General features: G+C 48.1%; 1 protein-coding gene across 12 annotated transcripts in view; it reads right to left on the bottom strand.

Moving 5' to 3' along the window:
- Positions 1-27,891, bottom strand: part of Nrf1 (nuclear respiratory factor 1) — a 100,501-nt gene that overhangs the window by 32,426 nt on the left and 40,184 nt on the right. For all 12 annotated transcript variants that reach the window (XM_021641305.2, XM_060373853.1, XM_021641308.2 and 9 more), the window contains 6 exons: positions 20,389-20,503; positions 16,606-16,732; positions 14,189-14,329; positions 2,541-2,699; positions 1,373-1,570; positions 652-753 (listed from right to left, as the gene is read on the bottom strand). In XM_021641305.2, the coding sequence (XP_021496980.1) occupies positions 652-753; positions 1,373-1,570; positions 2,541-2,699; positions 14,189-14,329; positions 16,606-16,732; positions 20,389-20,503 (842 nt within the window). The remainder of the gene's footprint in view (positions 1-651; positions 754-1,372; positions 1,571-2,540; positions 2,700-14,188; positions 14,330-16,605; positions 16,733-20,388; positions 20,504-27,891) is intronic.

Raw genomic sequence — 27,891 nt, 5'->3', positions numbered from 1 at the left:
ATTCCAAACCCATTACACGTGCTGGTGTCAAGCTTTAAATTCACATCTTTAATGTCTTTGTACTTTGGTGGTTTTTAAAATCTTTGTCCAGTGGAATTAAATATACCATTATCACCAGTTATCATTCTATTTTTCTGACATTCAATGAACTCAACAAGACCAGTATCCACTGGTGGCCACTGTACAACAGAATCAGTTCTTGAGCCAACTGCACTTTAAATAAATTACGTACCTTAAAATCAACACACAGTTTGCTTTTACAGCTTTAACGCTAAGTTCTAAACGTCCGTGTAATTGGTACCGCGTTCTCTGAACAACAACCTCTTTTTCTCTGCAACTTCTTGGCTTGCCTATGCATAGCATGGGAGCCCTCAAATGGCCTTTTTTGTAAAAGTATTGAAGAAATAATTGTTTTTACTGTGTTTTATACAAAATACTGTATTACACGTGTGAAATTCCAAGTTTCCAACAGGTCGGTTTGGGTTGTAGTGATCCATGAATTTTAACTGTTACAATTAATATCTACAAACTGTCAGGTCTGATTGACACTAAACGGCTGAGGTAACACAAGGCTGCTGCTCATCTTCTGGGCCTGTCCTCCTTCCTTACTCTCGCACTATTTCAACAGGGGCACAGAAACCCTTTTCTTACCTCTCCATCAGCCACAGCAGAGTAATTCACTTGGGCAACAGTGACTGTGGTTGGCAGCTCTGAGGCATCAGCCAGTGTGGCCACTGTCGCCCCCGTACCAACCTATGGAAGCCAGAAGGTAAGTGTCAGCGGGTAGACCCCTGCCTGGCCCTTACACACAAGCCAAACTCTCCGAACCCAAATGCAGCAGAACACGCCTTCTGACATGAAGGGATTTACTAAAATCATCTCAGTTCCCGAATGTACTGTAACCAAAGCAGCATCAGCAGAGTGCTGGGACTCTACCCCAGCGCTTGGTGCACCAGCCAACGCTGCACTGACCCGCCCGACTTCAGACTCCTCACCTGTCAACCACAGAGCCGCACCTCAGGAGAGGCATCTCCCTGGCCTGTGCTCTCCTTCTTCCTCCCTCCCTCTCTCCTTTCCCCCCCAAACCCTCCTCTCTGTTTTTTCTGGTGCTTTGCTTGGAAGTGTCCCAGAAGCTACTCATAGCTCTGAATTAAACAAAATGCAGCCACTGTAAACTATGGCTCAAAGGCTGGAGATGAGATGTGGCCATGTGGCCGGGCACCTTCCCTGGGTGAGACCGCTGGTCCCCTTCCCCGCGCCACAATAAAATGAAATGAGAAGATAAACGGAACGCAGACCCAGAGAGCAGAGCAGCTGCGTGATGCTCGGGGGCAGCGGGTGCGAGGTGGCGTGCCCGGCCGCGGCCTCTCACCTGGATGAGCGACACGGTGCCGTCAGGGTTGCTGAAGGTCTGCACCACGGTCTGCGAGGGCACCAGGTGGGCGATGCTGTGTGTGGCGGCGGCCTGGGTTTGCGTTTGCTGGTCTTCAAAAGCGTATAAGAGGTCCTCCCGCCCGTGCTGCTTGTAACAATTTTTAACTATGGTCCGTAGTGCCTGGGTCCACGAAACCTGTCACCAAAAGACAAGAAAGCACAATAAGCCACAGAGCTTTGCTATCTAGGAGCTATGGAATAACCGACCTGTATTCATCACACCTCTTAGGATTTCCACAGAATTATCCTGGAACAAAGAAACTGACGGTTTCTCCAGCCTTCCTCCTAAGGTCTGATCCAAACTCTCAAATTTCTCACAAGAAATAACACCCTGACCAAGAAGTGTATAGTAAGCCTCTTAATAAACTTCCAGACAAAACCAAACAGGTGTATAGAAAAAGGAAGGAATGTTACCTAGTTCAGTCAAAGTGCTGTAACTAACAGGCTGGCACACTTCCCCTCTAACCCCACAGTGACTTCAATAGTGACTCCTGACTCCTTCCAATTTTTTCCTATGTATACAGGTATGTACGTATGCATGGAAGCATATCTGTGTGTGTCCCACATGTGTGACGGTGTCCACGGCGGCCAGAAGAGAGTGTCGGATCCCTGGAGCTAGAGTTACATGTGTTGTGAGCCACCCAACATGAGTGCTAGGAGCTGAACTCAGGTCTTCTGAAGACCAGCAAGCACTCTTAACCACTATCTATCTCTCTAGCTCCTCACCAGTGATTATTTTTGTTGTCCAAGCTGGCCTTGAACTAGAGATGCTCGTTTCAGCCTCCTGAGAGCTGCAGTTACGGAGTGTGCCACCAGACCACACTCAGCGGTGATTCTTGCTCATCAGACATTAGACCATTTCTAAGTTTTCAAAGGACTAATATTCCAACTTTAAATTTCTCTGGCTTAAAGTAGCTATGAGGAAACGAAGCGTAAATTCAGTCTTTCCTGATCTTTCTGTATAGAGTGATGGGATAATGAACAGGAAGGACCATACACCAGAAAACACTGCAAATCCTTTGGCGGGGCAGGGCTGACTCCTTTAAATGTTCTGAGACTTTGTAGGCAGTGACAGAATGCAGGCTGGGCAACCGAGAGAAACTTACCCTCTGCTTTTGCTCTTCTGTGCGGACGTCACTGCGGACATTGGCCCACGGGATGTCCTCTGGCCACCAGACAGGCTTGCAGCTCTCTTTCCCCCAGCCAGGCTTCCCCCGGCCCGTGGAGTACTTGAGCATCTCTGGGATGAATGCACGAAGCTGAGCCTGGAGAGAAGAGCAGGGTCAGCACAGGGACCTCAGGACCGGCACCCGGCACCCGGCACCCGGGCTGTGCCTGCGCCCTCACCGTACCCCACGGCCATGACAAAGAGCCTTCTTTACAGTGTCAGAGCTTTCCAGCTGTGACTGCTGAGAGCCCATTGCTCCCTACAGCTACTTCTGCTCTGTGGGTGACTGAGGAGGAGACAGCTGTTGGTTAAGAGGACCTTCAAAACTGCACTTTGCAGACCTGCTCTTAGAGGCAGCGATGCCCACCTCCAAACTTGGCCTCCGCTCCCCGAGACACTGCTGCAGTAGGGCTTCTTTTCCATCTATGACTTCCATCAGCCGACTAACAGGCCTGTGTTAAGGGGCTGTCGACCCTGCTCTGGAGGCCGTAGTCAAGTAGAAGACAGAAGGATGAAAGTGAGCAGCAGCCTGTCTGTAACTCAGATGACTCCAGAGCAGTACTTCCAGAGAATGGAGTGAAAAACAGCACAAACCTCAAAAGGTGGGGACATCCACGAAGAGATGGATGCTTATAAGGTATGTGAGAAAATGCTCTTTCAGTACCCAAGGTGAAAATAACCCCAGATTACTTCTAGCAACTTCCCTGGAAGCTAGGCCAGTGTATACAGGTCTCAGAGGTAGATGCAGCAACTTGTCTATGTTTGAATGCTTTACTCAGCTTGCTTTGCAAAGCTAACGGAGACCAAGTCAGGCTTAAACCATCACCAACTGACATACTTCTTTCTTGGCGTGGGAACCAGTGCACACTTGTAGAGAGACAGTAGTTCTGTGCTATGAATATTCTTCAGCAAGGATGATTTGAGCCAAGAAAAGCAGTTTATCACGTTAAAATCTTAGATCTTGCAGAGGGCAGTATCCTGCACCCACCAAGAACACATCTGTGCTGCCTCTGCACCCTAAAACCAGGAGAGAAGTATTTGGAGCAAAAAGTCAGACTCAAGGACCTGTACAGGCTATACCTGTAACTAAAAGGAAATGCAGAAAGGGTGGGGATTAGTTACGAATGAGTATGTCAACACTTTGATATGGGAGAATGTATCCACCGGGTGTACTTTTAGTTCTTCTTCTAATAAACACAGAAGACAATATAACCTGTTATACAGTAGGGGCCCATGAATACCAATTATCCATGCTTACGTAATAAAGACATGCCTGGTTAACCCTGTGCAGACCACGCTTCCACCGTGGTCTCAGTCCTGCAGGCTATGGTGTTGCACACCCCATGTATACTCGCCCTGAGGGTCACACAGCAGGCTAACAGAGATGTGCCATTTGCAAACCCATGCTATCAGCTGCTCAGGGGTCACTCCTCCAGCCATTTTAAGAAAGTCATTCTCCCCTTTATCCTAGTTTCTTGAGTGTTTTCTCAAGCCTCAGATACACAGAACAGAAAAGGGCCTAAATATACTTTATATTTCTCCACTTACAAAACAACAGCTGTCTCAAAAGCACAAATGAAATAAACTGACACTACAAACTTAAAAGTTCCCCTTTTAGTCTCATTAATAACCAGCCCCAAAAGGAGACTACTTTTAAACTGTCCCAAATAAATGCTAAGACTTTTCAAAAGACCAAGAGACCTTCTCTCTCTCTCAAAGCCAATAATAATAATGATAATAATAATGATAAGTACAGAGAAGATTCTTATATAACTCAGTCTAGCTTTGAACTTTAGGTTCCCTGTCTCAGCCTCCTCAGTGCTGGGACTACAGGTATGGCCCCTGACCAGAAAGGGTCTCTAAGTGGAAAATCAGTTATCAGCTGTCCGGCATAGAAAGAGTTGAATAATTCCTTTCCAGAATTTAACTCTGGGCCTTCACTGCCAGTTGGGTTAATTACTGGCCCTAGAGCCTGGGAGAGCAAGGTCTCAATGTGCTTGTTAAGGAAGGCTTGGCTGTGGCCCACAGGGAGACAATCAACAGGGTCTTCCTTCTCAGGCTGTCCTTTAATTGGCTGGGATAAGCCTGCCTGGCTGCTCTCATTCTGACTTAGGTCTCCTTGAGCCTAGAGGCCTAGGTGAGCCAGGAAAGTTACTGCAAGCCAGCACAATAGAAAATGCTGCTCCTTCCAGAGTTCAAACGGAGAGAAAAGGGTCAGTAGCAATTAAAAGTAAGGAGTATAGGAGCATAGGAGCTGGAAAGAGGGCTGGCAGTGAGGAACGACGGCTGCTCTTCCAGAGGAGCCCCTTTAATTCCTCGAACCCTCATGGTAGCTCTGTTAAATGCTGCCCCAGTTATGGCGCCCTCTTCTGATATCTGCAGGCTCTGCATGCACGTGGTGCGGACATGTGCACATGGAGGCAAAGTGCGCGCGCGCGCGCGCGCGCACACGGTGGCAACTAAACTGGGCATGGGCACGGTGGCCTATGTCTGTAATCCCAGCACATGGGAGGTGGAAGCAGATCAGTTCAAGGTCAATCTTAGCTACATAGCAAGTTCCAGAGCAGCCTGGACTACGTGACATCCAGTCACAGACACGCCAAACACATACACACTAGAGATGGTTTTCAAAGAAAAGATTTTCTACAACGCTAACCAGCCTACCTGAAGGGCTGGAGACATGGCTCTACGTGGTAGGACACTTCACTAGTATAGTCGAGGGATGGGTTTCAATCTAGTATCCGGATAGGTAACAGAAGGCTAAAGCACCTAAATGAAACAGTAGTTCTTACCATCCCGAAAACATGCCATCTGTAAACGCAGTTATTTCCTGCTGTCTAGCAAATGTGTTATCATCAACACAGTCTCGAATTCCACATGTTCCTCATTCCTTCTGTCTTCACACCAGGGATTTCTGAGGCCCCTCTCTGGTATTTAGGCTCAATTGTAAGAAAAGAACTTTCAAGTCAGGATGTCTCCTAACCTTCTACTGAAGTGGTCAGAGGATACAATCAGTCACACAAATCAGTATGTGTGAGTCATGTATCTGCAGGTTCAACCAACTGTGAAGCAAATACTCAGGGTTAAAAAAAGAAGTCACTTGTACCAACTGATCTTTTCTGTAGTTATTTCCTAGATAATTGCTTATGTGGCATTTACATTGTATTAGGTGGTATTATAGGTAATGCAGAGAGAACTGACAGTATATGGATTCAGATAGATCTCATACAAGTACTATGTACCGTTTTCTGTAAGAATGTGCACACCTGTGGATTTGGGTATCTGTAGTGATTCTTCTATATACACTGTGGACAACTGTGAAGCGAACTTAAAGAGAAAGTAGCACATTTTAAACCATGCAGAAAGGTCAGACTTCTACAGTCTACAAGAAAATTATGCTGTGGCAGAGAACGTAAACTGGAGATTATTTTTTATCTCTCTGTGCATGACTGATGACAGAAGACATCTGTGTGAAGGACAAAGGACGACCTGGGATGAAGATCCTCCCTTTTCACTTTGAGAAAAGGCCTCACTCTTGTTACCCACTGCATCCACCAGGCGCGCTGCCTGTGACTCTGGCTCTCTCTGCCTCCAATCTCTCTGTAAAGAGTTGGGATTATAGACCTGCATCACCAAGCCTGACTTCATGTGGTTCTGGGGATTTGAACTCAGGTCCTCACACTTGTGGGACAAGCCCTTAACTCTCTGAAATTAACACCAGCCAGGTATTGTTATTTGAATTTGAAATGAGGAACTTCCAAGTTCACAGTCCAGTTATGTCCAACTATATTTCGAGGGCACTAGAGAATTAAAGCCCAATGATTTCCTTGCTCAGCAGCTGGACTGTCTGTACTACCGCCCTTTGTTTAGAGATGATGAAAGTGGCTAATCCTTACGAGGAATATAGTTGCCTACAATTGCCAACAGAAGAAACACTGGCATCTCTTGAACACTGGCTCTTCTCAGGCTCACTACCTCCCCACTCAAAACACACTGCCACAGAAAACATGGAAGAGCCAGTGTGAAGCCGTAACTGCAGAGGGAGTGAAGCCAAGGACTGGCAGAGGGAGACACTCGTTCAATGATCTCTTTAGACAGTCACACTGATGCTTGCAGTTCTCACAGGAACTCTGCCCTTCGAGTCTCACCTTTTCTTGCTCTCGGGTTGGTAGCCTCTGCCGTCTGCTGTCTACTCTTGTAAACCACACAGTAAGAGGCCAGCCTGCCTAGCAATTTCAGTCTCCCGTCCAGAAGCCGTAGATTAATGCAGCTTCCCCACACCAAATTCTACCCACTTATATTAATGTCTGTTAGAAAGGCAGGTCTGTGTTATTAGAGAAAAATCAAATATTGCTGTCTTGTACGTGATTGATGAGGTTTCTTTCTGTCTGGCATCTTCCTTATGCACCTCTCTGTACAACTGTGCTCATTTCTTCCTCTCTAACAGCTGCTACTGAAGCGCTCCTCTACGGACAGGTATTTAAGGGCTCTAGGGAGTTTGGGCTGCCATCTTTTTCCTCTCCTCCTGACCCGCTTCTTCGTCCCCACACTCAAAGAGATTTGCCTGCTTCTGCCTCCTGAGTAATGGGCTGAAAGCATGCACCACCATGTCTGCTGTGTGTGGATCTTCTTAAGAAGAAACGGTGCTGGCTAAAGGTACACACTCAACTCTGACAGACACCTCCTTCCCACCCACAGTGACAGCACTCACTGTTCCACACTGGCCTGTTTTTGTTCTTATTAATTTTATTTTATTTTATGTGTACAGTGTTCTGTCTGCAATTATGTCTGCACTACATGCACGCCCACACACAGACGCCAGAAGAAGGCTTTGGGTTCCCCAGAACGGGAGTGCCTGCAGACTGCAAGCTAACATCTAAGTGCTAGGAGCTGAACCCAGACCCCTGAGCGAACAGCAAGTGCTCTTAAGGCTGAGCCATCTCTTCAGCCAGGTGGCCCCATATTTCCTTAACTTCTTTCTTTCCTGTTAACTACTGAGCTCTCTGGTTTGGGCTTATCTGATATGGAGGAAATAGCTCCCTATTTTTATTTTTATTACTAGTGAGTTGAAATTTTTAAAAAAATATATTTACTGGTTGTTTGTTCTTTTGCCTGCTTTTTCTTATTAACTTGAAAGAAACATTAATTTGTTCTGCATATTAATTCCCTATCATGCCCAGTGTGCACCACACTTTAAAAATTACTATTTATTTTTTATTTGTCTGCCATGCAAGCCATGGTATGAGTATTGGTTTTTCACCTTCTACCTGAGTCCTAGGATGGACTTCGGTTGGTTAAGGCTTGGAGGCAAGTGCCTTCACCTGCTGAGCTAACTTGTTGGCCCTATACCATGTATTTTTCTGCCTACCTATTCTTTTAAAAAGATGTCTCTGTGCATGTTTCACACACACATGCACTCTCTCTCATTCTCTCTCTCTCTCTCTCTCACACACACACACACGGATTCTAGTATTTGAATCTAGGCGTTTCCCCAGCCAGGTGGAGGCCACCGAGGAAGCCTGCCCGCCTGCCCGTCTCTCTTCCTCCTGGCAGCACCGCAGCTTGGACACGGTGCCTGCTGGGCGAGCCCTCCACCACGGCACTGTACCCGTCCCCTCTACTGACAGTGCATACAGCACAGCACGGCTGCACGGCTACACCCTGAAAAGCCACCTGGGTGTGGGGACACAGTTCTGCATCCTAGCATTTGGGAGTCAGAGACAGGAGGGCGTCCTGGAGTTCAGTGCCAACTGCCTGAGTTACACAACACTGCACCCACAAAAGAGGAAGCCTGCTCTGCGCAGAGAGGAAGCTTGGAGCAGTGGACAGCAAAACTACAGTTCTCTGAGCCCCAGCCACAAAGATTCAGACTGGAGGGAAAATCCACATTGAGGCCTTCCATCCGCCAGGTGAGCCAGTATTTACGGCAGCTCCCTGCCCTTTAAACCATCTACATGTGACCCGGATCTACTACCCCCGAACATGCTGTACACATTTAAGGCAGCTCCCTGCCTCCCCTTTTTAAACTGTCTACATGTGACCCAGACCTACTACCCGAACACGCTGTAGACTTTAGTGCACTCACTGTGTCATATTACCATCAACATTATTTCCAGAATCTTCATTATCATCCCAAACAGGCACTCTGCTAAAACCCTCTCCCGTCCGGTAACCTTCACTCTACTTTTATCACTAGGGCTTCACCTATTGGAGAATGCCTCATTTTGTGAGGTCATGTGTTCATTTCCCTTAATTTCACCCAGCATAATGTTTTCTACTCCTTGTGTAGGAAGGACCAGACCCATGCTTCATCAAAACAAAATAAAACCATCAAACACCCCTGACAGAAGACTGAACCAGGGAACACAGGTGAGCTGCTGTGCGGAACGTTTGGGAAGGCCTCCTGACACCAGCTAATCACTGCCCAGCTGCATCACCCCCAAGGACTGTCAGTGCAAGAAAGACGGCCCCAGGGAAGTGGAAGGAGGCCCGCAAGTTCAAGGAGTGGCAGGAAAAACCATGGGACAGAGGAGCGAGTGAACTAGCTGGGTGAATACTGGGTAGGCTGTGCAGAGAGGACTCTGTAATTCCTTCCACAGGAGACGACTACTCTATCTTTTCAGATGGCTCTGCTACACTGTACAGCCTCCAGGATCCAGAAGTCCTATCCCAGTCAGCTGCAGCAGAGAGCTGCTCTCCCCTCCCCACCATGCAGCTCTGCGGGCTTGGAATTCACTATGCAGACCAGGCTGTCCTCAAATTGGGAGATCCACCTGCTTTGCTCCTGCCTCCCAAGTGCTGGATTAGAGGCTGTGTGCACAGCTACAGTCTGCTACTTGGGAGGCTGAGACAGGAGAACCGCTTGAGCTCAAAAGTCCAAGACTTGGGGCTGGAGAGATGGCTGAAGTTAAGAACACTGTTCTTCCAAAGGCCCGGAGTTCAATTCCCAGCACCTACATGGTGGTTATTATTATCTATAATCAATAAGATCTGGTGCTCAGGCACACATGCAGACAGAATGTCACGTAGGTAGGTAGGTAGGTAGGTAGCCAGGTAAACAGATAGATGCTAGATAGTCGGGGGCAGGGGAGGAAGCTCATGCCTTTCCGGGCATGATGACATATACTACCTTTAATTCTAAAACCTGGAGACAGAGACAATTCTGTGAGTTCAAGGTCAGCCTGGCCACATAGTGAGTTCTAGGACAGCCAGAGCTGCACAGTGAGACCCGGCTTAAAAAACAAACAAACAAAAAAGTTCAAAACTACTCTTGGCAACATAGAACCTACCCCACTCCCCAAATGGATGATTCTGCTAAACCTTATTTCTACCTTCAGGAAGAGTGATTGAGAAAGAATTCTATTTCTTTTTCTTCTTGTTGTATATGTGTTGGTTTTTCATGACGAGGTCTCATATTGCCCAGGTTGTCTGCAAACTTGCTGAGCAGCTAAGGCTGGCCTTGAACTCAAACTTCTGGTCCTCCTTCCTTCACCTCCAGATGCCCACCACCATACTCGGCCGAGAAATACACACTTAAAACAACAGTACCAACATGAGAAAAACCCAAAGCACAAGAGCAGCAAGGCTCCACCACAGCTGCACCTCCTGAGCACAGGGGAAGCCAGCTCCGGTCAACGTAGTCCTGTCACTCCCGCCCATCTGCACGAGGCAATTTTCACTGTCTAGAGGGGGCAGGGGCTGAGGAGCCAGTTTAGCAGTTAAGAATGCTCTTGTAGAGGACCCTAGGTGAAGATACTGTCTTCTGTATATTCTCATTCTCTCTCTCTCTCTCTCTCTCTCTCTCTCTCTCTCCTCCCCAGTTAAAAATAAAGTCAACTCAACTGGCTGTGGTGGCTCATGCTTTTACCTCCAGCACGGAGAAGGCAGGAACAGGTGAGTTTCTGTCAGCTTGAGGCCAGCCTGATCTACATAGCAAATTCCAGGCATGGCAGGGCTACACAGTGAGACCCTCTCTCAAAACAAAGCCTTTGAGAAGAAATAAAAAATAGTAAACCCAGCCGGGCGTGGTTACACACGCCTGTAATCCCAGCACTCAGAGAGGCAGAGGCAGGAGGAGCTCTGTGAGTTTGAGGCCAGCCTGGTCTACAAAGGGAGTCCAGGACAGCCAGAGCTACAGAGAGAGACCCTGTCTCGAAAAGCCAAAAACAAACAAACAAACAACAAAACAAAACACCTTAGTCTCCTAACATTAAGTATAAAAAAGGCAATTTTGCAAAAGCTAATAGGGATAATAAGATTGTGCGGTGGTTAGTTTCCAAAGCGCCTTCTTCCACAATACCCAATTTTCATTTTCTACAACTTTATCAGGCAGGAAGGCTCACAAAAGTGAGGCCCAGAGTTAATACATCGTAGTGTGTTTACAAAAACAGGTAAACTATCTAATCTGCAGAGAATCAACAAAGCTAACACCAGGCCAGCCTTAACTGGCTCCTTGGATGACCCAGAACACAGCTCAGGCCCGTAGCAGGCACCTACCGTTAGCTCCGTAGAATGCGAGTCACGTCCGCATCCTAAAGTGCAGCTAACGGACCCTGTCTGAACTGCAACCCAGTTTCCCAGGACTTGATCACCTCAAGACCGTCACTTACACCCATATGGTCTGAAAGCCAGAGCTAACACTCGGTCACACTTGCTTTATACCTGGAGTCACATCTAGGTTCTGCTTTCTAGACTCCAAAATAGAGCTCAAACTCTCTCGCTCTCTCCGTCTCATGAGATAACGAGAACAAATGATGTGCCCCTGTAAGGAGAATAGTGTACCTCCCAACACAATAGAAATCCAAAGTGGTAAAGAGTTCATGACATTTTCATCCTAACATAACGAAGAAAAATGATCTTCGGTTAAAACAGAGCAAAAATATAAAATCTGCACCCTAAAAATAAATAAATAAATAAATAAATAAATAAATATCCATAATTATTAACAAAGAAAATGATAACCATCCTGATGTCACCATGACTTACTAATCACTTAATTTTTATTTATACATATGAGCACTCTATCTGCATGTGTAGATAGAGTGGGGGCACTCTATCAGAAGGGGGCACCAGATCTCACTATAGATGGTTGTGAGCCACCATGTGGTTGCAGGAATTGAACTCAGGACCTCTGAAAGAGTAGACAGTGCTCTTAACCTCTGAGCCATCTCTCCAGGCCTTTAATCACTTAATTTTGATGCACATTCTTAGGGACTTTACACATTTTGGAAAATGAAGTCAATCAGCTCTAACTTAGTGTTCTCTGACTTACAAAAAGAAAAAAAAAAATCTAGCCTAAGAAAATAAATTAAAATAGTAAAGCCCTAACCTCCTAAAATTAAGTATATAAGAAATGCAATGTGGCAAGCTGTTTGCTATGCATCACAGGCACTACTCTGCTGCAAGAGAGAACACTCCTTTAAGTACCCAATAGGTCACAGAGTAGTAAGTAACCGTGTCATCTTGGGCCACGGCCAGCCTCCTCCCATGTAGTCAGCATTCCTGTTACAATTTAACCACTAGTTAGGCTCTATACTGTCAAGCCTTTCCTGTTGTAAGCAATGCTGTCACAGACAGCAAACAAACACTGCTGCTTCGCTGGTGAGCAACCCACACCTTTTACACTTTTTATCTTCAGTTATGTGCACACATCTGTGTGGACAGCACATGAGCTTAAGTACTGCAGAAGCTGTAAGGGCTGGAGCTGAAGGCACAGGCAGGCCACTGAGAGCGCAGTGGCTGAGAACCGAGGCCGGGCGAGATGCTGAGCTCGCTGCCCAGGGCCGCACACACATACTTTCAGCTTTGCCCACGCGACCAGCCTGCCTTCTAGAAAATCTGCCGGTTTACATGCTCACGGACAGTGTGTGCAAGTGCTCCTCCCCACGCCTCCTGTCTAGCCAGGGTTAGTCTGAAATGAAACACTCCTTTCGTGACTATTAAAAGGGAAAGGGCTCAAACCATTTGAAATAGAGAGGCATTTGGCTCAGCATAAGGTGAAAGTATATAAAGGAAACAAAAGAAAAGGCAGAGGGAGAAAAAAACCAGTATCCAAGTACTTTCTTAATGCTGTGAACTTTCCACTTAATTAGGGCTGGTCTTTTATCACCCTGTTTATTCCTCCTCAGGTAATTTTTAAATGCTTATTTATTCAGTGTGGACGGCTTTACCAGAGCACCTGAGAAAGCCAAAGCACAACTTTCGGGGGCCAGTTCCCTCCTTCCGCCACCTGGACTCTAGAGCCTGGATCCAGGTCATGGGGTGTGGTGGTGAGTGCCCTTACTAGCTCACTGGGCTCCTTTACCAAGATGCTGCAGCATGTGAAACTACTTGTCAAGCTCTAGTCTCGACCCTCAACTGTAGTGAGAAGGCAGAGAGGACTGAACGAGGGCAAACACGCAGGCGTACGGCAGTCTCTGTGTCTCGCTGGCATGAAGCGTCAGCTTCCCTGGTATCTGTCCCTGCACCACCCTCCGCCTACCAAGCGTGTGGCACATGGTGGGGGTTACTGAGGTTCCCATGTTTTCCTTTCCAAACAGGAACACTTTGCTCCAATCTCTGTGGCTATTGGCTGCTCTTTGTGAAAATCAGCACTCTGGCATGTTTTCATCATCAGAACCTTGAACCATTTCAACGAAGACCTCAAATGTGGCAGCGAGGGAGAAAAACGCATATAGAAGAGGGGCCCACCCTAGCATCTTACACCAGAGGTTCAGCTGGCTTTACACACACTCTATGACCGAGGCAGAGCGGACCCTTAAAACCAACCACGCAGAATGGCAGCAGCAGTAGAATACAACACCGACTATGAAAGGATGGAGTCTGCCATTCTTTCTGAATAATCACTGAACTACCCTTCAGTGTCTCCAATAATCACAAGATCATCGTTTAGGTTTATAGCTTTGTGTACTCCAGGCTAGTCCTGAACCCTTGTGATTCTCCTGTACCCATCTTCAGGTGCTGCGACCTCGGCTAGCCTCATCTTTATAAACTGCAGCGTTACTTCTCATCAAGCCTCAGGTTCAGACCCATTCAGGGCACAGCTGACCACTGTGCCATGTTTAGATGGCACCATTGTTTAGATGGCGTGCTGTTTTAGGTGCTGGGCAGCTGAACTGAACAGCAATACAGAATAACAAGTCATTGCTCTAAAATTCTACCTGGAGAAACAGACCAAAAAGAAAAGTTGGGAAATAAGCCAGGCGTGGTGGAACCCGCCTTTAGTGCCAGCACTTGCAGGCTGAGGCAGCTGCTCGGAGTCTGAGGGCAGGCTGGTCTACATAGCAAGTTCCAGTTCAGCCAAGGCTACATAGAGAAACCCTGCCTCAAACTCCCAACAGTCTCAGGTCAAACTAATCCCAAGCTGAGAGTCTCCTTCCCGAGCACAGAGACCCGGGTCGAAGGAGAGAGCTTGTCAGCAGAGAGGAGGGTCACACATGTGTGTGCGCCCTCAGGAGGCTCTCCACGGCTGTCGCACACGAGTCTGCCTCACGTTCTGGCCACATCAGCAGAGACAAGGCGAGAGCAGCAAGGGAGGCCTGCCATCTGCCTGCCTGCCTGCGTGTCTCCTCACGCCCCGCCCCGTACCTGGGTCATTTTGTCCACAGAGACTGGAATGCCGTCGATGGTGAGGGGCGGCAGCTCCGAGTTAACTTCCTGCGGCGCGGGGGCGTGCTCTGCCAGCGCTGACTCCAGGTCCTCCAGGATCATGCTCTTGTACTTCCGCACCTGCCGGGAATTAAGATGTCAACAGCCAGCGAAGGCCGGTGCCAGGCAACAAGGAGGAGGCGGGGCTGGCCTCCCCCACCACTGCCACGCCCCAAGAACAAACAGTCCTCCAAGCAGAGGGTGAAAACACCCACTGGCCCCAAAGACACACACTGCACAGAACCAAGTGAAAAGATGATGAAATTTTAGGTAACAAACAGTAGGAAGGATCCCATGGGAAACATTCTACAGAAATTGTGCGGTAAAAAGTCCTATTTTCTCAGTCTGCGTTTCCCAGGCCACATCTAATGTGACAGCTAACTGTCAAAGTCATTTCCCAGATCTGAGGACTTCCTATGGGTGTGAAACTGCTGCTATTTCTCGAGACAGCCAGGTACCACATAGATGGAGATCCAAGTGCTTAGGGCTCTGGACTGAGCAGACCCAGACAAAGCCAGAGACAGCCAGTCCACCCGAGTGCCCACAGCAGCCAGCATTGCTTGCAAGGCCGAAGGCCGGGGAGCCCGCTGCTCAGCCTGTCCTCCCTTCAGGTGATCCCTGGAGATGGTCAGCGTCCAAGCCGCGCTGCCTCTACCCGTCAGCCCAGCTCTGCAGCCCTGACTATTCCTCACCACTGTATGGAGAAGGGTCAGGACAGCAGAAGCTCCCGGCCTGGCAGCACAGGGCGTGTGCACACTGTCATAAGCAGGAAGAGGGTGAACCTGGCACCCAGAACCAGCAGCAGGGCTTCTTCACTTGGAGTACACACGGCGGTGAGGGTGTCTCCAGGGAGAACAAAGCCAGGGATTATGAAGATATGACTAGACAGGATGGGAAATTAAGCTGTTTGCAGGCCTTAGGCATTCTCGTGAGGGCAGAGAAACAAAATTAATTTTGGCAAGAAGTTCCAATAATGTTTTCTGCTCACTGAACTCACTTCCTTTCTGGCGTCTCATTGTGAGGCTCGAAAGAGAAAGAGCCCATACTCTACCTCACCAACCTGAACAGCAGTAACCAGGCCAAGGTCCAAAGCTACCGAACCCTCCAGCTAGGAGGGCTAAGGGCATGAAAGAGAAACAGTCCAAACACCAGACGCACGCTGACTTGGCTGATTCAGTTTTACACTAATACAAAGAGAAGTGTCAAACATCCGCAACGGTACGTGTATTAAGACGTAAGTGTTTGGCACTATCAAGTCTTACAAAAGGCTTCTATTTTCTGGGTTTTTATGCTTCTAATCCACAAAAGGGCTTGGGGGATGGAACAAAGCCTGACTTCTCTAAGTCTAGGTTTTTTGCACTTAGGTTATCAAGCTGAATTCATGTGTGCCGACCCACAGGAGGAATGAAAACGGTGCAAAAACACTTGACTGTGGCGGTGATACCTGGTATTCAAAGTCGGGACACACCGCGTTACTGTCGCTACGTCAGCCTGTGCCAAGTACACCACTTATACATCTGAGAAGGCAGCTTCTGGGGCTTTGCTAAACTTAAAACTGCTATATAATTCCTTAATGCTGACAGATGGGGCTGCAGAGATGGCTCAGTAGGTAAGAGCACGGGCTGCCCTCCCAGGGTTCAATTCCCAGAACCCACATGGCAGCCCACAACTGTCTGTAACGACAGTTCCCAATGTCAAGGGATCGGACACCTTCATGCTCATGCACATAAAATAAATTTTACAAATGCTGATAGTATGTTCTAGAGTAATTTGCAACGAGATTTCGGTGAAAACAGCACCCCCAGTTAAGCTTGCTTAATAAAGCAGATTTCCCACAATCATAAAGCTGCTGTTTCAATTCTTCTCATCTCTCAATTCGGAGATGCACCCCCCACCCCCCAACTCCCCACCCACAAAGCTCATTTTCAGTCTCCTAAAATCAGTGCATCTAAAACTGTTGGCCTGCCTCCCTCCAGAATGCTATACAGGCGTGCACCAGGACAACTGGTCACGTGCCTAGGATGGAACCCAACACTGTGCACTGGCCAAGGGCTCTAGCAGCTGGCGCCATCCTCAGCCCTGCACTGGCTTCTTACACAGAACGGCACCTGCATGAAACAGCTCTGGCCACGGAGTCAAGCGTCAAGCCAGGTTTAACAAAGACCAACCATCTGCTCTGGCTGCGAAAGAACACCATCACCGAGGCGCCTCTCGACCACCGCCCCAAGCCGACCCTCTTAGCTTCAAGCTGCATAAAGCGCTGAAGACCAGTCGGTGGCCCCTTCCGTCCTTGAGCACTGTAAAACTCACAACTCTACACAAAGCAAAGGCCGCGCGCGGGCACCCAGCTCACTTACCACATTCTCCAAGGGCGCTGCCCCGAACACCTTGAACACGGGGTTGGGCTTGGAGGGCGAGATGCACAGAACAATGGCCTGCTGGCCCACTCGCGTGGTGTACTCATCCAGCGTGGCCCGCAGTTTCCTGAGCAGATGGAACACACCATTACAGGGGGGCACCATGCTGTCCGCGGCAGACACATGACGGGAGAGACCCGTCATACTTCACGAGATGCCTGTGAGGGTCTCTCCCGTCAAGTATGAAGGGGGGGAGGAGGGAGTGGGATCCTGTCAGAGGAAGTGTGTTCGTGTTCTCTGAAGCCCATCACCTGGACGTACGGGGCTTATGCCTTGGGATGCAGACACGACAACATTTAATACAGCAAGTCACAGCTTCTTTTTATTAGTTTTTGGGAGGCAGGTCCTCTACAAAACTCCAGTTGTCCTAGAACTCACTATATAGACAAGGCAGGCCTGGAACTCACAGAGCTCCACCTGCCTCTGTCTCTGAGTGCTGGGACAAAGGTGCAATACTACACCAACCCAGTGTCAACACCAATATTTCTATTGGCAGCTTTAAGGATGACTGCTGAGATGTCACTCACAGACTTGCTGTCTCTATAACAAAGGTGGCCCAAGCAACAAATGTCTTTATTTTGATAGTCACTATTCATCTCACATTCATATATTTTATCCAAAAAGATACCGTGACTAACTGTTGTGGGTCAGTGTGGTGAGCTCAGCGGTAAAGGTGCACGCGGCTAACCCTGAGACCCTGACGAGAGAATGGAAGAACCAGCCAACAAGCTGTGCTCTGGTCTCCAGACAAGGTGCCGTGACTCTGCACACACACACACACACCCCAAACTACACACAAAATAGATGAATGCAGGGGAAAGAACTGCTGCTTTGGAGATCTCACTGCAGGTGGTTGGGAGCCACCATGTGGGTGCTGGGAATTAAACCCGGGTCCTCTGGAAGAGCAGCCAGTGCTCTTAACCGCTGAGCCATCTCTCCAGCCCTCGCTGGCTCATCTTTGAGGCAGGGTCTCCTGTAGCCCAGGCTGGTCTGAATGAAGCTCCTCCTCTGTCTCGGCCCTCCACGAGCCGGGGTTGCAGGTGAGTGCCACTACACCACTGCTGTGAAATGACACGCTGCCCTAGTTAGCTTCAACTGGCGAAAGGCACAACCTACAGGAAGGAAGCTATCTTGCGGCTAACTGATACAGGAGGGCCCAGGCCCTGGCCAACAGCACAATCCCCAGGTGATGTCAGAGGGTAGTTATAAGCCTGCGAGTGGTGTGGCAGTGCACACCCTCATCCCAAGGCAGGCAGACTTTCCTCAGCGGAGGCCAGCCTGTCTACACAGAAAACAGCAGCAATAAGAGCAAATAAAAAAGCAAACCCAAGGACACAAAACAGATCCACAAAGCCTGCAAGGGAGCGCGCAAGCAGCACTCCTCAGGGTCTCTGCCCAGTTCCTGCTCTGCCTTCCCTCACTTGACCCGGAGAGTAATGATGAAAGCACTTTCTTCCCCTACACTGCTTTTGGTCGGAGTATTTTATCACAGCTATGGAAAGAAACTAGAGCACAAACCCATAGTGCTTTGCAAATGAGGAGAGAAGGAGTTTCTGTAGTAGCTGCACTTATCTATGGGAGTCTGGTCCACACCCCCAACTGGTTATCTCTAAGTTGAGATAAAATTAAACCCTTTGCACACTGTGTTTTTTCCTACACATCCATCCCAATGAGCGTTTACTTCATAAGCTAAGTACAGTAAGAGACGAACAGCGGCTACCCCTAAACACAATTATAACAGAGGCTGGAGAGCCGACTCTTCAGAGGACCTGGGCTTGATTCCTGGCATACCACCAGGTGGCTCACAAACCCAACTCCAGCTTCAAGGAACTCAACCCCTTTGGCCTGGTCAAGCACACATAAACCCAGGCAGGCACACAAGCCCCTCTTGTAGCCTGTGTGAGCCCAGACACTTACAGAGTGCACACATACACACAGGCAAAATAATTAAATGAAAATCTTAAAATAAAAATATTCAAATTATAGTAAGATACTTAGTAAAATTATTTGAAACTTATTTATTTTAGAACTTTCCATTCAACATTTTGTACTATGGTTTACCATGGCGGTCACTGCAACCACAGAAAGCAAACTCTCTGATGTAAAGTGAGAAGATAGGGTGGGAGCAATAGACACCTGCCCTTTCCCTCTGAGGCAGCGGGGTCACCCTACATTTCACAATAGCAAACAGGAAATCCAGCAGCATTTCTCAAACGAAGGCTGATATTCACTGCCTCCAATCCTCTCTGCTCTTTCTTGAAACAGTGTCTTGGTGTGTAGGCCAGGCTAGCTTGAAACCCATGACCCTGAGTTTCCTGAGAGCTGGGAGCATGAGCAGGAACCACCGTTCAGCTTGCTGACCTGACAGGACTAGGGTTTGCTCTCCTCTCTCCTCTCATCACTCCTCTCAGGCTCTCCCTGGCTGCCTTTTTCCAATGACCACCTTAACTGGGTGTGGTGGCACACACATTTAACCCCAGCACTGAGAGACAGAGGCAGGCAGTTCTCTCTGAGTTCAAGGCCAGCCTGGTCTATATAGAATGCAGGACAGCCAGAGTTACATAGTGAAATCCTGTCTCAAAAATAAAAATTAAAAATAAATAAATAAACGGACTACCTTGGCTTTTAATAACTCCCTCTGTCTGAAATGACACGAACATGGTCCCTCTTTCAGCTCCTTCCAGCTCTGGGCAAAGGCTACCTCAACAATAGGATTTCTCAGACCATTCTTTGAATAACAGAGGAACAATTATGTTCTTTGACCTCCTGAAATATTTTCTCTCATCTCTTTGCTCCCCACAATTGTCTATTCTCATTTAATACTGCATGAGAAAAGGAAATAAAAGGACATGAATGCCCTAGGTCTGGTGGAGGAGATGATAACTGTAGATGAAAAGGGAGAGCATAGCCAGAGGCAGAGACATCCGGGAGAGTCCATAGTGGACATGACCCTGAGCCATGTGAGGAAAGGAGGAGGGGAAGGAGCTGCTGATCAAGACGGGCAGCCTGGACCAAGAGACTGACCAAGGGAGTGGCAGAGCTAAAATGGCTGAATCATATATACACAGAAGGGCAGTCCAGTCCCTGGGCGGGAGGAGTTTAGGGTAGGGGCAGGGTGTGCCATCCATACCCTGTAATAGGTATGGACTGAGGGATGCTGGGAGAACATGGCAGCAGACTGGCTCTGATATATTTAATAGGCACCTTAGCCACTGTCCCACGGCTTGAGACTTAACAAGCATAGGGTGTGTTTGTTTTCTTTCTCTCTCTTTCAGAATATAAATTCTTTAAGGGGCTTCTTTACTGTTCAGTGTTATACTCCCAATGTCTAGAGTACGACCTGGAACACAGCAGGCACACAAACTTCCCTGGATGAATTAATGTGGCCTTTCTTCCTTCCTTGTTTTGAGACACTATCACCCTGTGTAGCCTTGGTTGTCCTAGAACTCACTGGACAGGACTCAAGACCAGACTGGCCTTGAACTCAGACTGAGATCCACCTGCCTCTGCCTCCCAAATGCTGGGATTAAGGATGTGTGCCACCACAGCTGGTCAATATTATACATCTATTACATCCTATTTTCTAGATTTTCATCAGTTTAGTTTTGTGGAAGTGATTCCAAGCCTAACCCTGTCGTGGTTCGAGGAGTACAGTAAAGCGTGCTCTAGCTGACGCCCACACAGGAGGTGGGTGAACAGCCAGAAGGGTAAGCCAGCCCTCACCGAAGCAAGCGTGTCTGCTGCCTCTTACGGATAGACGGGTTAGACTCAAACACGTGAGGCCGCTTCCGTTTCTTCCCTGTTGCCACAGCAGCAGCAGCCGCCATTCCCACAGGACCTGAAATGGTAAGTATGTGGTGAGATTAGGCAGGAGCCTGCAAGGGTACAAGACAGAAAAGAACACACTATCAGTGAGACCAGAATGCTTATGACATTATCTATGTTCTTTAATACCGTTTCCCAAGAACCACGTTTATATCAGTCCTTTAAGAAGCAAATGGTTCCCACCTTCCCACCGCATACCCTGCCTCTGCATGAGGCTGTGCTTTGTTTCGCTAGCATGCCCACACTGTTGGGACAGGGTTTTCAAAGGTACCAGGAAATACCCCAGCACTGAGAGAGAGCCCTGCCCACACTGAAACAAGCTAAGGGCTTGACACCGCACCTCTCGTTCCTGGGCCTCTCACTAATCCAAGACTCCAACATGTTAAGGAACTAGGAGAACTTCGAGAACCTGGCACACTCCCATCACCCATAAAGGGCCATCCGGAAGACTAGCAACCAAACTGGACCTTGTGGCATGAAAGAAGACAGCAGCCACAGGTGCCGACGATAAATGGAGCCTGGCCAAGGAGACAAACACTTCCTCACTCCAATGGAAAATGTTAATAAAGCTGGCATAGCTGTCCTGAAACTACCTCGTAAAGGTCTTGGGGATTTTTGGGAAGGGCAATTCTAAGGAATTACTATTGCAGTTTTGATACCTCAGGGTTAAGACAGCATTTGACCTTTATCCTTTCTTGCCAACCCTATAGAAGGCTTAGACGAAACTGAAATTGTTAACAATACATTCCCGTGTGCACTCTAAATGGGTGAGCTGTAGTGAGCCTCTCCACAGTTCTAGACAGGCTTCTCTGTCTGCAGGCTGCTCAAGGCTATCACAGCCTTGCTGAAGAACCTCTGACAAACCCTAGAGCAAGCAAAAGCCAGAGGAACGGCTCACTCCATCATAAACATATGGTAGGGATTGTTTCTCTTTTTCTTTTCCCAGGGTCTTACTATATAACCCAGACTAGCCTGGAACTTAAAGCGATCCTCCTGCCTCTGCTTTCCAACTGTTGGGATTACAGGCACCATTGTACTCAACTAGCTGCAAAGGCAAAATCTTACCTCTACTGCCCCCAACACTTTATTATAAAGCTGGTACTATTTGAGCGTAAGATCCATTCTGAACACAATTCTGTGTGCAAACAGTATTCTCTAGTGCATTCACAGTGTGCAGACCTCTACAACTTATGTCTTACCTAACTGAAATCAGCCTCCTTCGCCTCCTTCCAGCTTTCTCTGAGTCCCATGTTGGACAGGCTGAGCTTAGAGTCATTAAGTAACCAAGGTGGCCTTCAACTCCTGAACCCCTGCTGTCTCCTGAGATTAACAGGTATGTGCTATCATTCCCAGCTTGTCTGTCGTCAGGACTGCTCTCTCCCCACTTCCTTAGTCCTCCTCCTGCTCTGGTGCATGCTGGGCTGGGCAAGCACTCTGGCTCTATCACTAGCGGCTTTAACCACTGCGCTATATCCCAGCCCTGAAATTACCTGCTGACAGCAGTTCCAGCCCTCCTCCCCTTCACCCTGACAACATTCGCCTATGTTTATGTTTCAAGTCCACAAGGTGGAAGTCCACAGCACCAGTCCTTCTGTAACTATTAGTCCTGTTACTATGACCTATTTATTAGTCCTGTTCGCTTGGCCTATGCTGTCACATCCAGCAAGAGTCCCCCTCTCAAGGCTGTGTTGTGTGTGTATGGGTGTGAGTTCCTCTGGCCTTTCTTTCACAGAAAGACATCTCAGTTGTTCTCACAGACTGGCCATCGTGTAGGAGGCCCCAATGTCTCTTTGGGATGCAGTTCATTTGGTTACTTAGAAGTAGGTCTTCCTGGAGAAAATTCCTCATCCTTCTTACAGCAGCACTGTTTATCTCCCCACATTGTGCACAAAGGACCAACTGCTGGCAGTCTTGCCAATGCTTGTCATCTTTTGTTAACTTTGGTGACGGCCACTCTCTTAGGCGCACGGCTTCATCTCACCGTGTTTCCTGTGACACTGGGTATCTTTTCATGAGAGATGTCTACTCAAATTCTTTGAACATTTTAAAGTACCAGGTTGGTTTTACCACTCTCTTGCTACTGAACTGTCAGAATTAAAGATTTTATCATAAAAAGCTTTAAGTGCACAAAGAAAGCTGAAAGAATTTTAACCTCTCACTACACACACCGACTCTGTCTGTTTCTTGGCGCACTTCAAAGTAAACTGCAAACGCCGACATAATACCCTCAGACACTTCCGCAGGTTCCTCATCGGCTAGACTCACCAATGTTTGTAAGGGTTTGCTGATTTTTGTGGTGTGTGTGAGGACACGCATGTGGTGTGTGAATATCCATGTTCAGTTTCTCCCTGAACTTGGATTCTCAAGTTTGGCCGCGCAGACGAAGCTTGTGGGTCCCTCATCTGACGGCTTTTTAAATGCAAATATGAATCCCCCTGAAGCTGACTTTAGGGCTGCATACACTAATCCTATTATTTAAATGTAAACACAAGGGCCAGGAATAGGCAAAGCGCCTTAGAAAATACCAAGGAAGCGCCCAGCCTTTCACACAGCCCGAAGCTGGGGTCGCGCAGACTGTGGGACATAACTGTCATTGACAAGGGGGAGAAGACTAGACTATCAAAGACATGGCGCTGACTGTGACCCTCAACTCTGGACAGGCCATTCAAGCCAATACTGCCTAACAAACACCCGGCTGGGTAGGAAGAAGAGGCCGGACATAGCAAGTGCAGGATGAGGGTCAGTGCTCCAGCACACCCCGCCAGGGATGCGAGTTAGCGCCTGGTTTGGCAATGTTCAATACGCTGAAAACATGACTATCTTTGGTCCCTCAACTCCCCTCCTGGATACCTTCACGCAGTGTGTCAAATCCACTTGTGGAAATCTAAGCACTAGAGAGACTGAGGCAAAAGGATTGAGAGTTCGAGGCCAGACTGAGCTACACAGACGGCTCTGTGCTTGAGAGCACACACTCCTCTTCAGAGGACTCAGCCTCAGCCCTACTTATGTTCCCAGCACCCACGCTGAAGTGCTCACAACTGCTTGTTCCAGCTCCAAGAAGTTGCCCTCTCCCGGCTCTGCAGGCAGCACACTCGCGTGCTACCCGACACATCACTGAAGATAAAAATATTTCACGAGCACCATTTCAAAAAATCCTTCCACAGCATTTTCTTTTTTCTTTTTCCCATGAAACGCGCGCGCACACACACACTTTAATAAAGGAAGGGTCAGGAAGATGGCTTAGTAAGGAAAGGCACTCACCCTGCAAGCATGACTGGGGTTCAGATCCCTGGAGCGCAGGTAGAAGCCATCATACAACAACAATACACATTTTGTTTGCTTGGTGTGAGACAGGGTCTCACCACGAGGCCTGGTTGGTCTGGAATTTACTATGCAGATCAAGCTGGCCTTAAGCTCACTGAGACCTGCCTGCCCCTGTCTCTCAAGTGATGGGGATTAAAGGTTTGCATTACCATGCTCAGCTTTAAACAATTTGTTTTTAAACTTTTTATAGAAAATCAATGCTAAATAAATAAAATGCTAAACAGAAACAAAAGTTCAGAATGGTATCATTAACCTAAAATTTAAAGCATGCAGAACAATGGCAACTCTATTTACGGATACATGCACACACAGCGAAAATGCAAAGAAACTGAAGGGAATAAAGGAACGCAGAATACTTGTGGCCTCAGCAGAAGGATAAAAACAAGGTTAGGAGGAGGTATGCTAGCTGGACATGAGTCTGCATACCTCTACCACCAGCGCGCAGAAGCTGAGGGGGGAGGACCAGCCAGACAGCCAGACACTGCCCCCCCCCGGGGGGGGAAGACACCTCACAAGTTTCAACTGCATCTGCAATGCTTACTTCCAAAGAGACGGGTAAACAGACAAAGGAATGAACGAATTAGCCAGGCATGGCTGTGCACGCCCTCAACCCCAGCATGTGTGAGAAGCAGAGGCAGGGAGACCTCTGAGTCTGGAGTATGGGGAACACTAAAGTTTCTTTTTTCTTTTTTTATGTGCATTGGTGTTTTCCCCGTGTCTATATCTGGTGAGAGTGTCAGATTCCATGGGACTGGAGTTACGGACAGTTGTGACCTGCCGTGTGGATGCTGGGAATTGAACCCAGGTCCTCTGGAAGAGCAGCCAGTGATCTTAACCACTGAGCCAACTCTCTAGCCCCAACACTAATGTTTCAACTGCATCTATAATGTTTATTTCCAAATGAATGTGTGAATGAACAAATAAATAAATTGGCCAGGCATGGTGGTGCATGCCTTAATCCCAGAACTTTGGGGAGGCAGAGGCAGATAGATCTCTGAGTTCCAGGATGCCCAGGGCTACACAGAGAAACCCTGTCTGGGAAAAAAAAAAAAAATCAAACCAAACAACAACAATCAAACAAGGTGGGTTCCCAGAAGATGGCTCAGTGGGCTAAGGTGATTACTTCCAGCTCAGCAAACTGAGCTCTCTGGGGAGCACATGGTAGGAGGGGGCATGTCAAAGAGCAGCTGATGACACGGGGAGCAAGCGTGTGTGTGCGTGTGTGTGTGTGTGTGTGTGTGTGTGCGTGTGCGTGTGTGTGTGTGTGTGTGTGTGCGTGTGCGTGTGCGTGTGCGCGTGCGTGCGTGTGTGTGCGTGTGTGTGTGCGTGCGTGTGTGTGCGTGCGTGTGCGTGCGTGCGTGCGCGTGCGCGTGCGCGCGTGTGTGTGTGTGTGTGTGTGAGATGGTGGCCTTGACACTTTTCTATAGTCCAACGTCACGGTTTTTCAAGAGTCAAGATTTTATACTTGTCAGACAACTCATGAAACCTCATTTTCAAGATCCCAACTGTGACAAGAACATGTGAATTCTTTTCTACTTCTATCAGAGAAAAAGTTCAATTTTCTTTAAAATAAAGAAAAATGGGGGCTGGAGAGATGGTTCAACAGTTAAGAGCTCTTGTGGTCCAGGGGATCCACCACTGTCTCCAGCACCCACATGGCAGTCACAAACAGCCGTAACTACAGGACCAGAGAGATCCAATACTTTAACTTCTGTGGGCACCAAGGACATATGTGGCACACACGCACGCACGCGCACACACACACACACACACACACACAGCAAAACACTCATAAATCTAAAAAGACAAAACATGAAGCCCTGCGAAACTGACACTGGAGACTCCTATAGAAACAGCTGATCACCCTGTGCCCATGCATGTGTATGTGTGTGTGTATGCCTGCATGCACAGGATCCACGTGTGTTCCTTGGAAGCTTACCCACCTGTTTGCCTGAAGAGTACCACCTGGTCTAGGCTGGCCAGCTGGAAGGCTCCAGCGTCTGCCATCTCTGTCCCTGGTGCTGGGGTTGTAAGTGACGGCTGCCATGCCTAGCTCCCCACCCGGACTCCAGGGCTCACGGCTCACACTCAGGTCCTCATGCTCACACAGACAGCACTTTGCTGTCAAGGCCAGCTCCCAAGGCCCTTCTTAACTTTTGTTCCCTTTGAATCAACACTGATCCATAGCTGTCTGGACTGAAGAAAATTAGAAACATGTCTGATAGGCGACACGTTATGAACGGTCATTTGACTAGTCTAGAAAGAGTCTCCAGCCAACGGCAAGTGCGAGCAGTTAGGCTCAATCATACGCCCGGCAGTTAATCAGGGCCCCGGCAACTCTGCAAATTCTCTTCTGTTTACTGTAATTACAAGCGTGTGTGCCTCTACACCCAGCTCTGTGTATAAATCTTCATCCTGCAGAGCTCTAAGACCCAAGTGGTTAGACTTGTGTCAGCCCTCTGCACTGTCTTCTCTTTGGCTCACAAAGCTCAGCCACAATGGCCTTCTCGCCTAGGAGACTTCCTTGGTCTGAAATGCCCTCTCCCTGACACTTCCCTGCGCCAATAAATAACCTGCCACCAGTGACAGCTTGGTCAAGAATCTACACCTTGTGGTCTATCTAATTCTAACTCCTTGGTGGCAGCTCATTGGATTTGATGGGCCTGTTTTCACACTGGACAAACGAAAGACTTCAGTCCTTCCCCGTTCTTCTGTTTTGTTGTTTGTTTTGGGGACAAAGGTCTCCTTGTGTTGTGTAGGCTGCTCCTGAGCAGCTGGGCTCAGGCGTTTCTCCTGCCTCGGCTGCCAGACACTGCCATTATACCTAGGCAGCTCAAGTCTTTTGCTCACTCCTCTTGGGAACTGAACCCAGGGCCTCACACATGCTAGGCAGGTGTTCAAGCCCTGACTGAGTCTCAGCTACACTGGCATCATCCTCACACCGTGACAATGCAGCACAGTGGCAAGGCAAAGCTTCTCTCAAAGCATCTTCCTCCAGGGAGAAGTTGGCCTGGATGCATTGTTAGGATGCCCTCTTCTGGGAAGCAGAGACACTTCACAGAATGTTACAAACACGGAAACCCAGTGCCTTGCACATGCTGCCTAGGCAAAGCCCTCTATCACCGAACTATAGCCCCAGCTCCCCCCTTATCTTTTAAGTTTATCGTTCCAGAAATGGTACAGTGGGTAATCAGTGAGTGACATTATTTAGGCTCCTCTTCTCCACCGCACACAGTTTTAAATTGTAGTGCTGTGGCCTTCCCTGATAACTACTTTCCTGCCCACTTTTTCCTAAAAAAGAACACTAAGCCCACCCTGGGAGAGTTTGTAAGTGTCTCCTCACCATGATGCTAAATGCACAATGTACAGAGACTAATACAAAACACAGCCAGCTTTTAAGTTACTTGGTATCCTGGAAAACTTCAAACCCATTAAAAAAAAAAAAAAAAATGGACCGAGTCAAATAAGGATCATTAGTGATTTGATACTACCTAACAGAACCAAACAGAAACCATGTCCAGCATAGCATCTTAGGCCCCAAATTATTTTCCAAGCACACCACACAACGTTCATTTCCATGGAACTGGCGCATGAAGAGTAGCCAACACGCACTAGAACCATCACTAACAGCAGACTCACCCACAGCCCCTCAGAGAGAAGAATTACCAAATGAGCCGGAGAATGACACGATTACTTGTAGAGCCCTGAAATCCTAAGAGGGATAAAGTGCCACACGGCCTGGAAACCCACTCTCACTGGAGCAGCTAGGGCTGAGATGCACCATTCAGGGCGGGACTCTGGTCTAGCATGCGAAAGCCTGGGGTTTATCCCAGGACAAAGGGAAAGAAAAGCCAACACTAGAATATATTTAACTTTGAAAATATTAAAATCTAACTATGTCAGCCCTTACATTTAATGTGACTAGAACAAATGCCCCAGTAAAAACCAAAACACTGTCAGAATGGAAGAGAACCAATGCCGTAACACTAGCCACAAGTGACCCCAGAACTCAACTCTCACAGAGCAGGCTAAAGTTGGAGATGCAGGCTTAAAAACTGTGATGAAGGGCTTGGGATG

This window comes from Meriones unguiculatus, chromosome 21, assembly GCF_030254825.1.
Source record: "Meriones unguiculatus strain TT.TT164.6M chromosome 21, Bangor_MerUng_6.1, whole genome shotgun sequence".
Lineage (NCBI taxonomy): Eukaryota > Metazoa > Chordata > Mammalia > Rodentia > Muridae > Meriones > Meriones unguiculatus.
The sequence above is the reverse complement of the archived record's forward strand: the minus strand, read 5'-3'. Positions and strand labels throughout refer to the sequence as shown.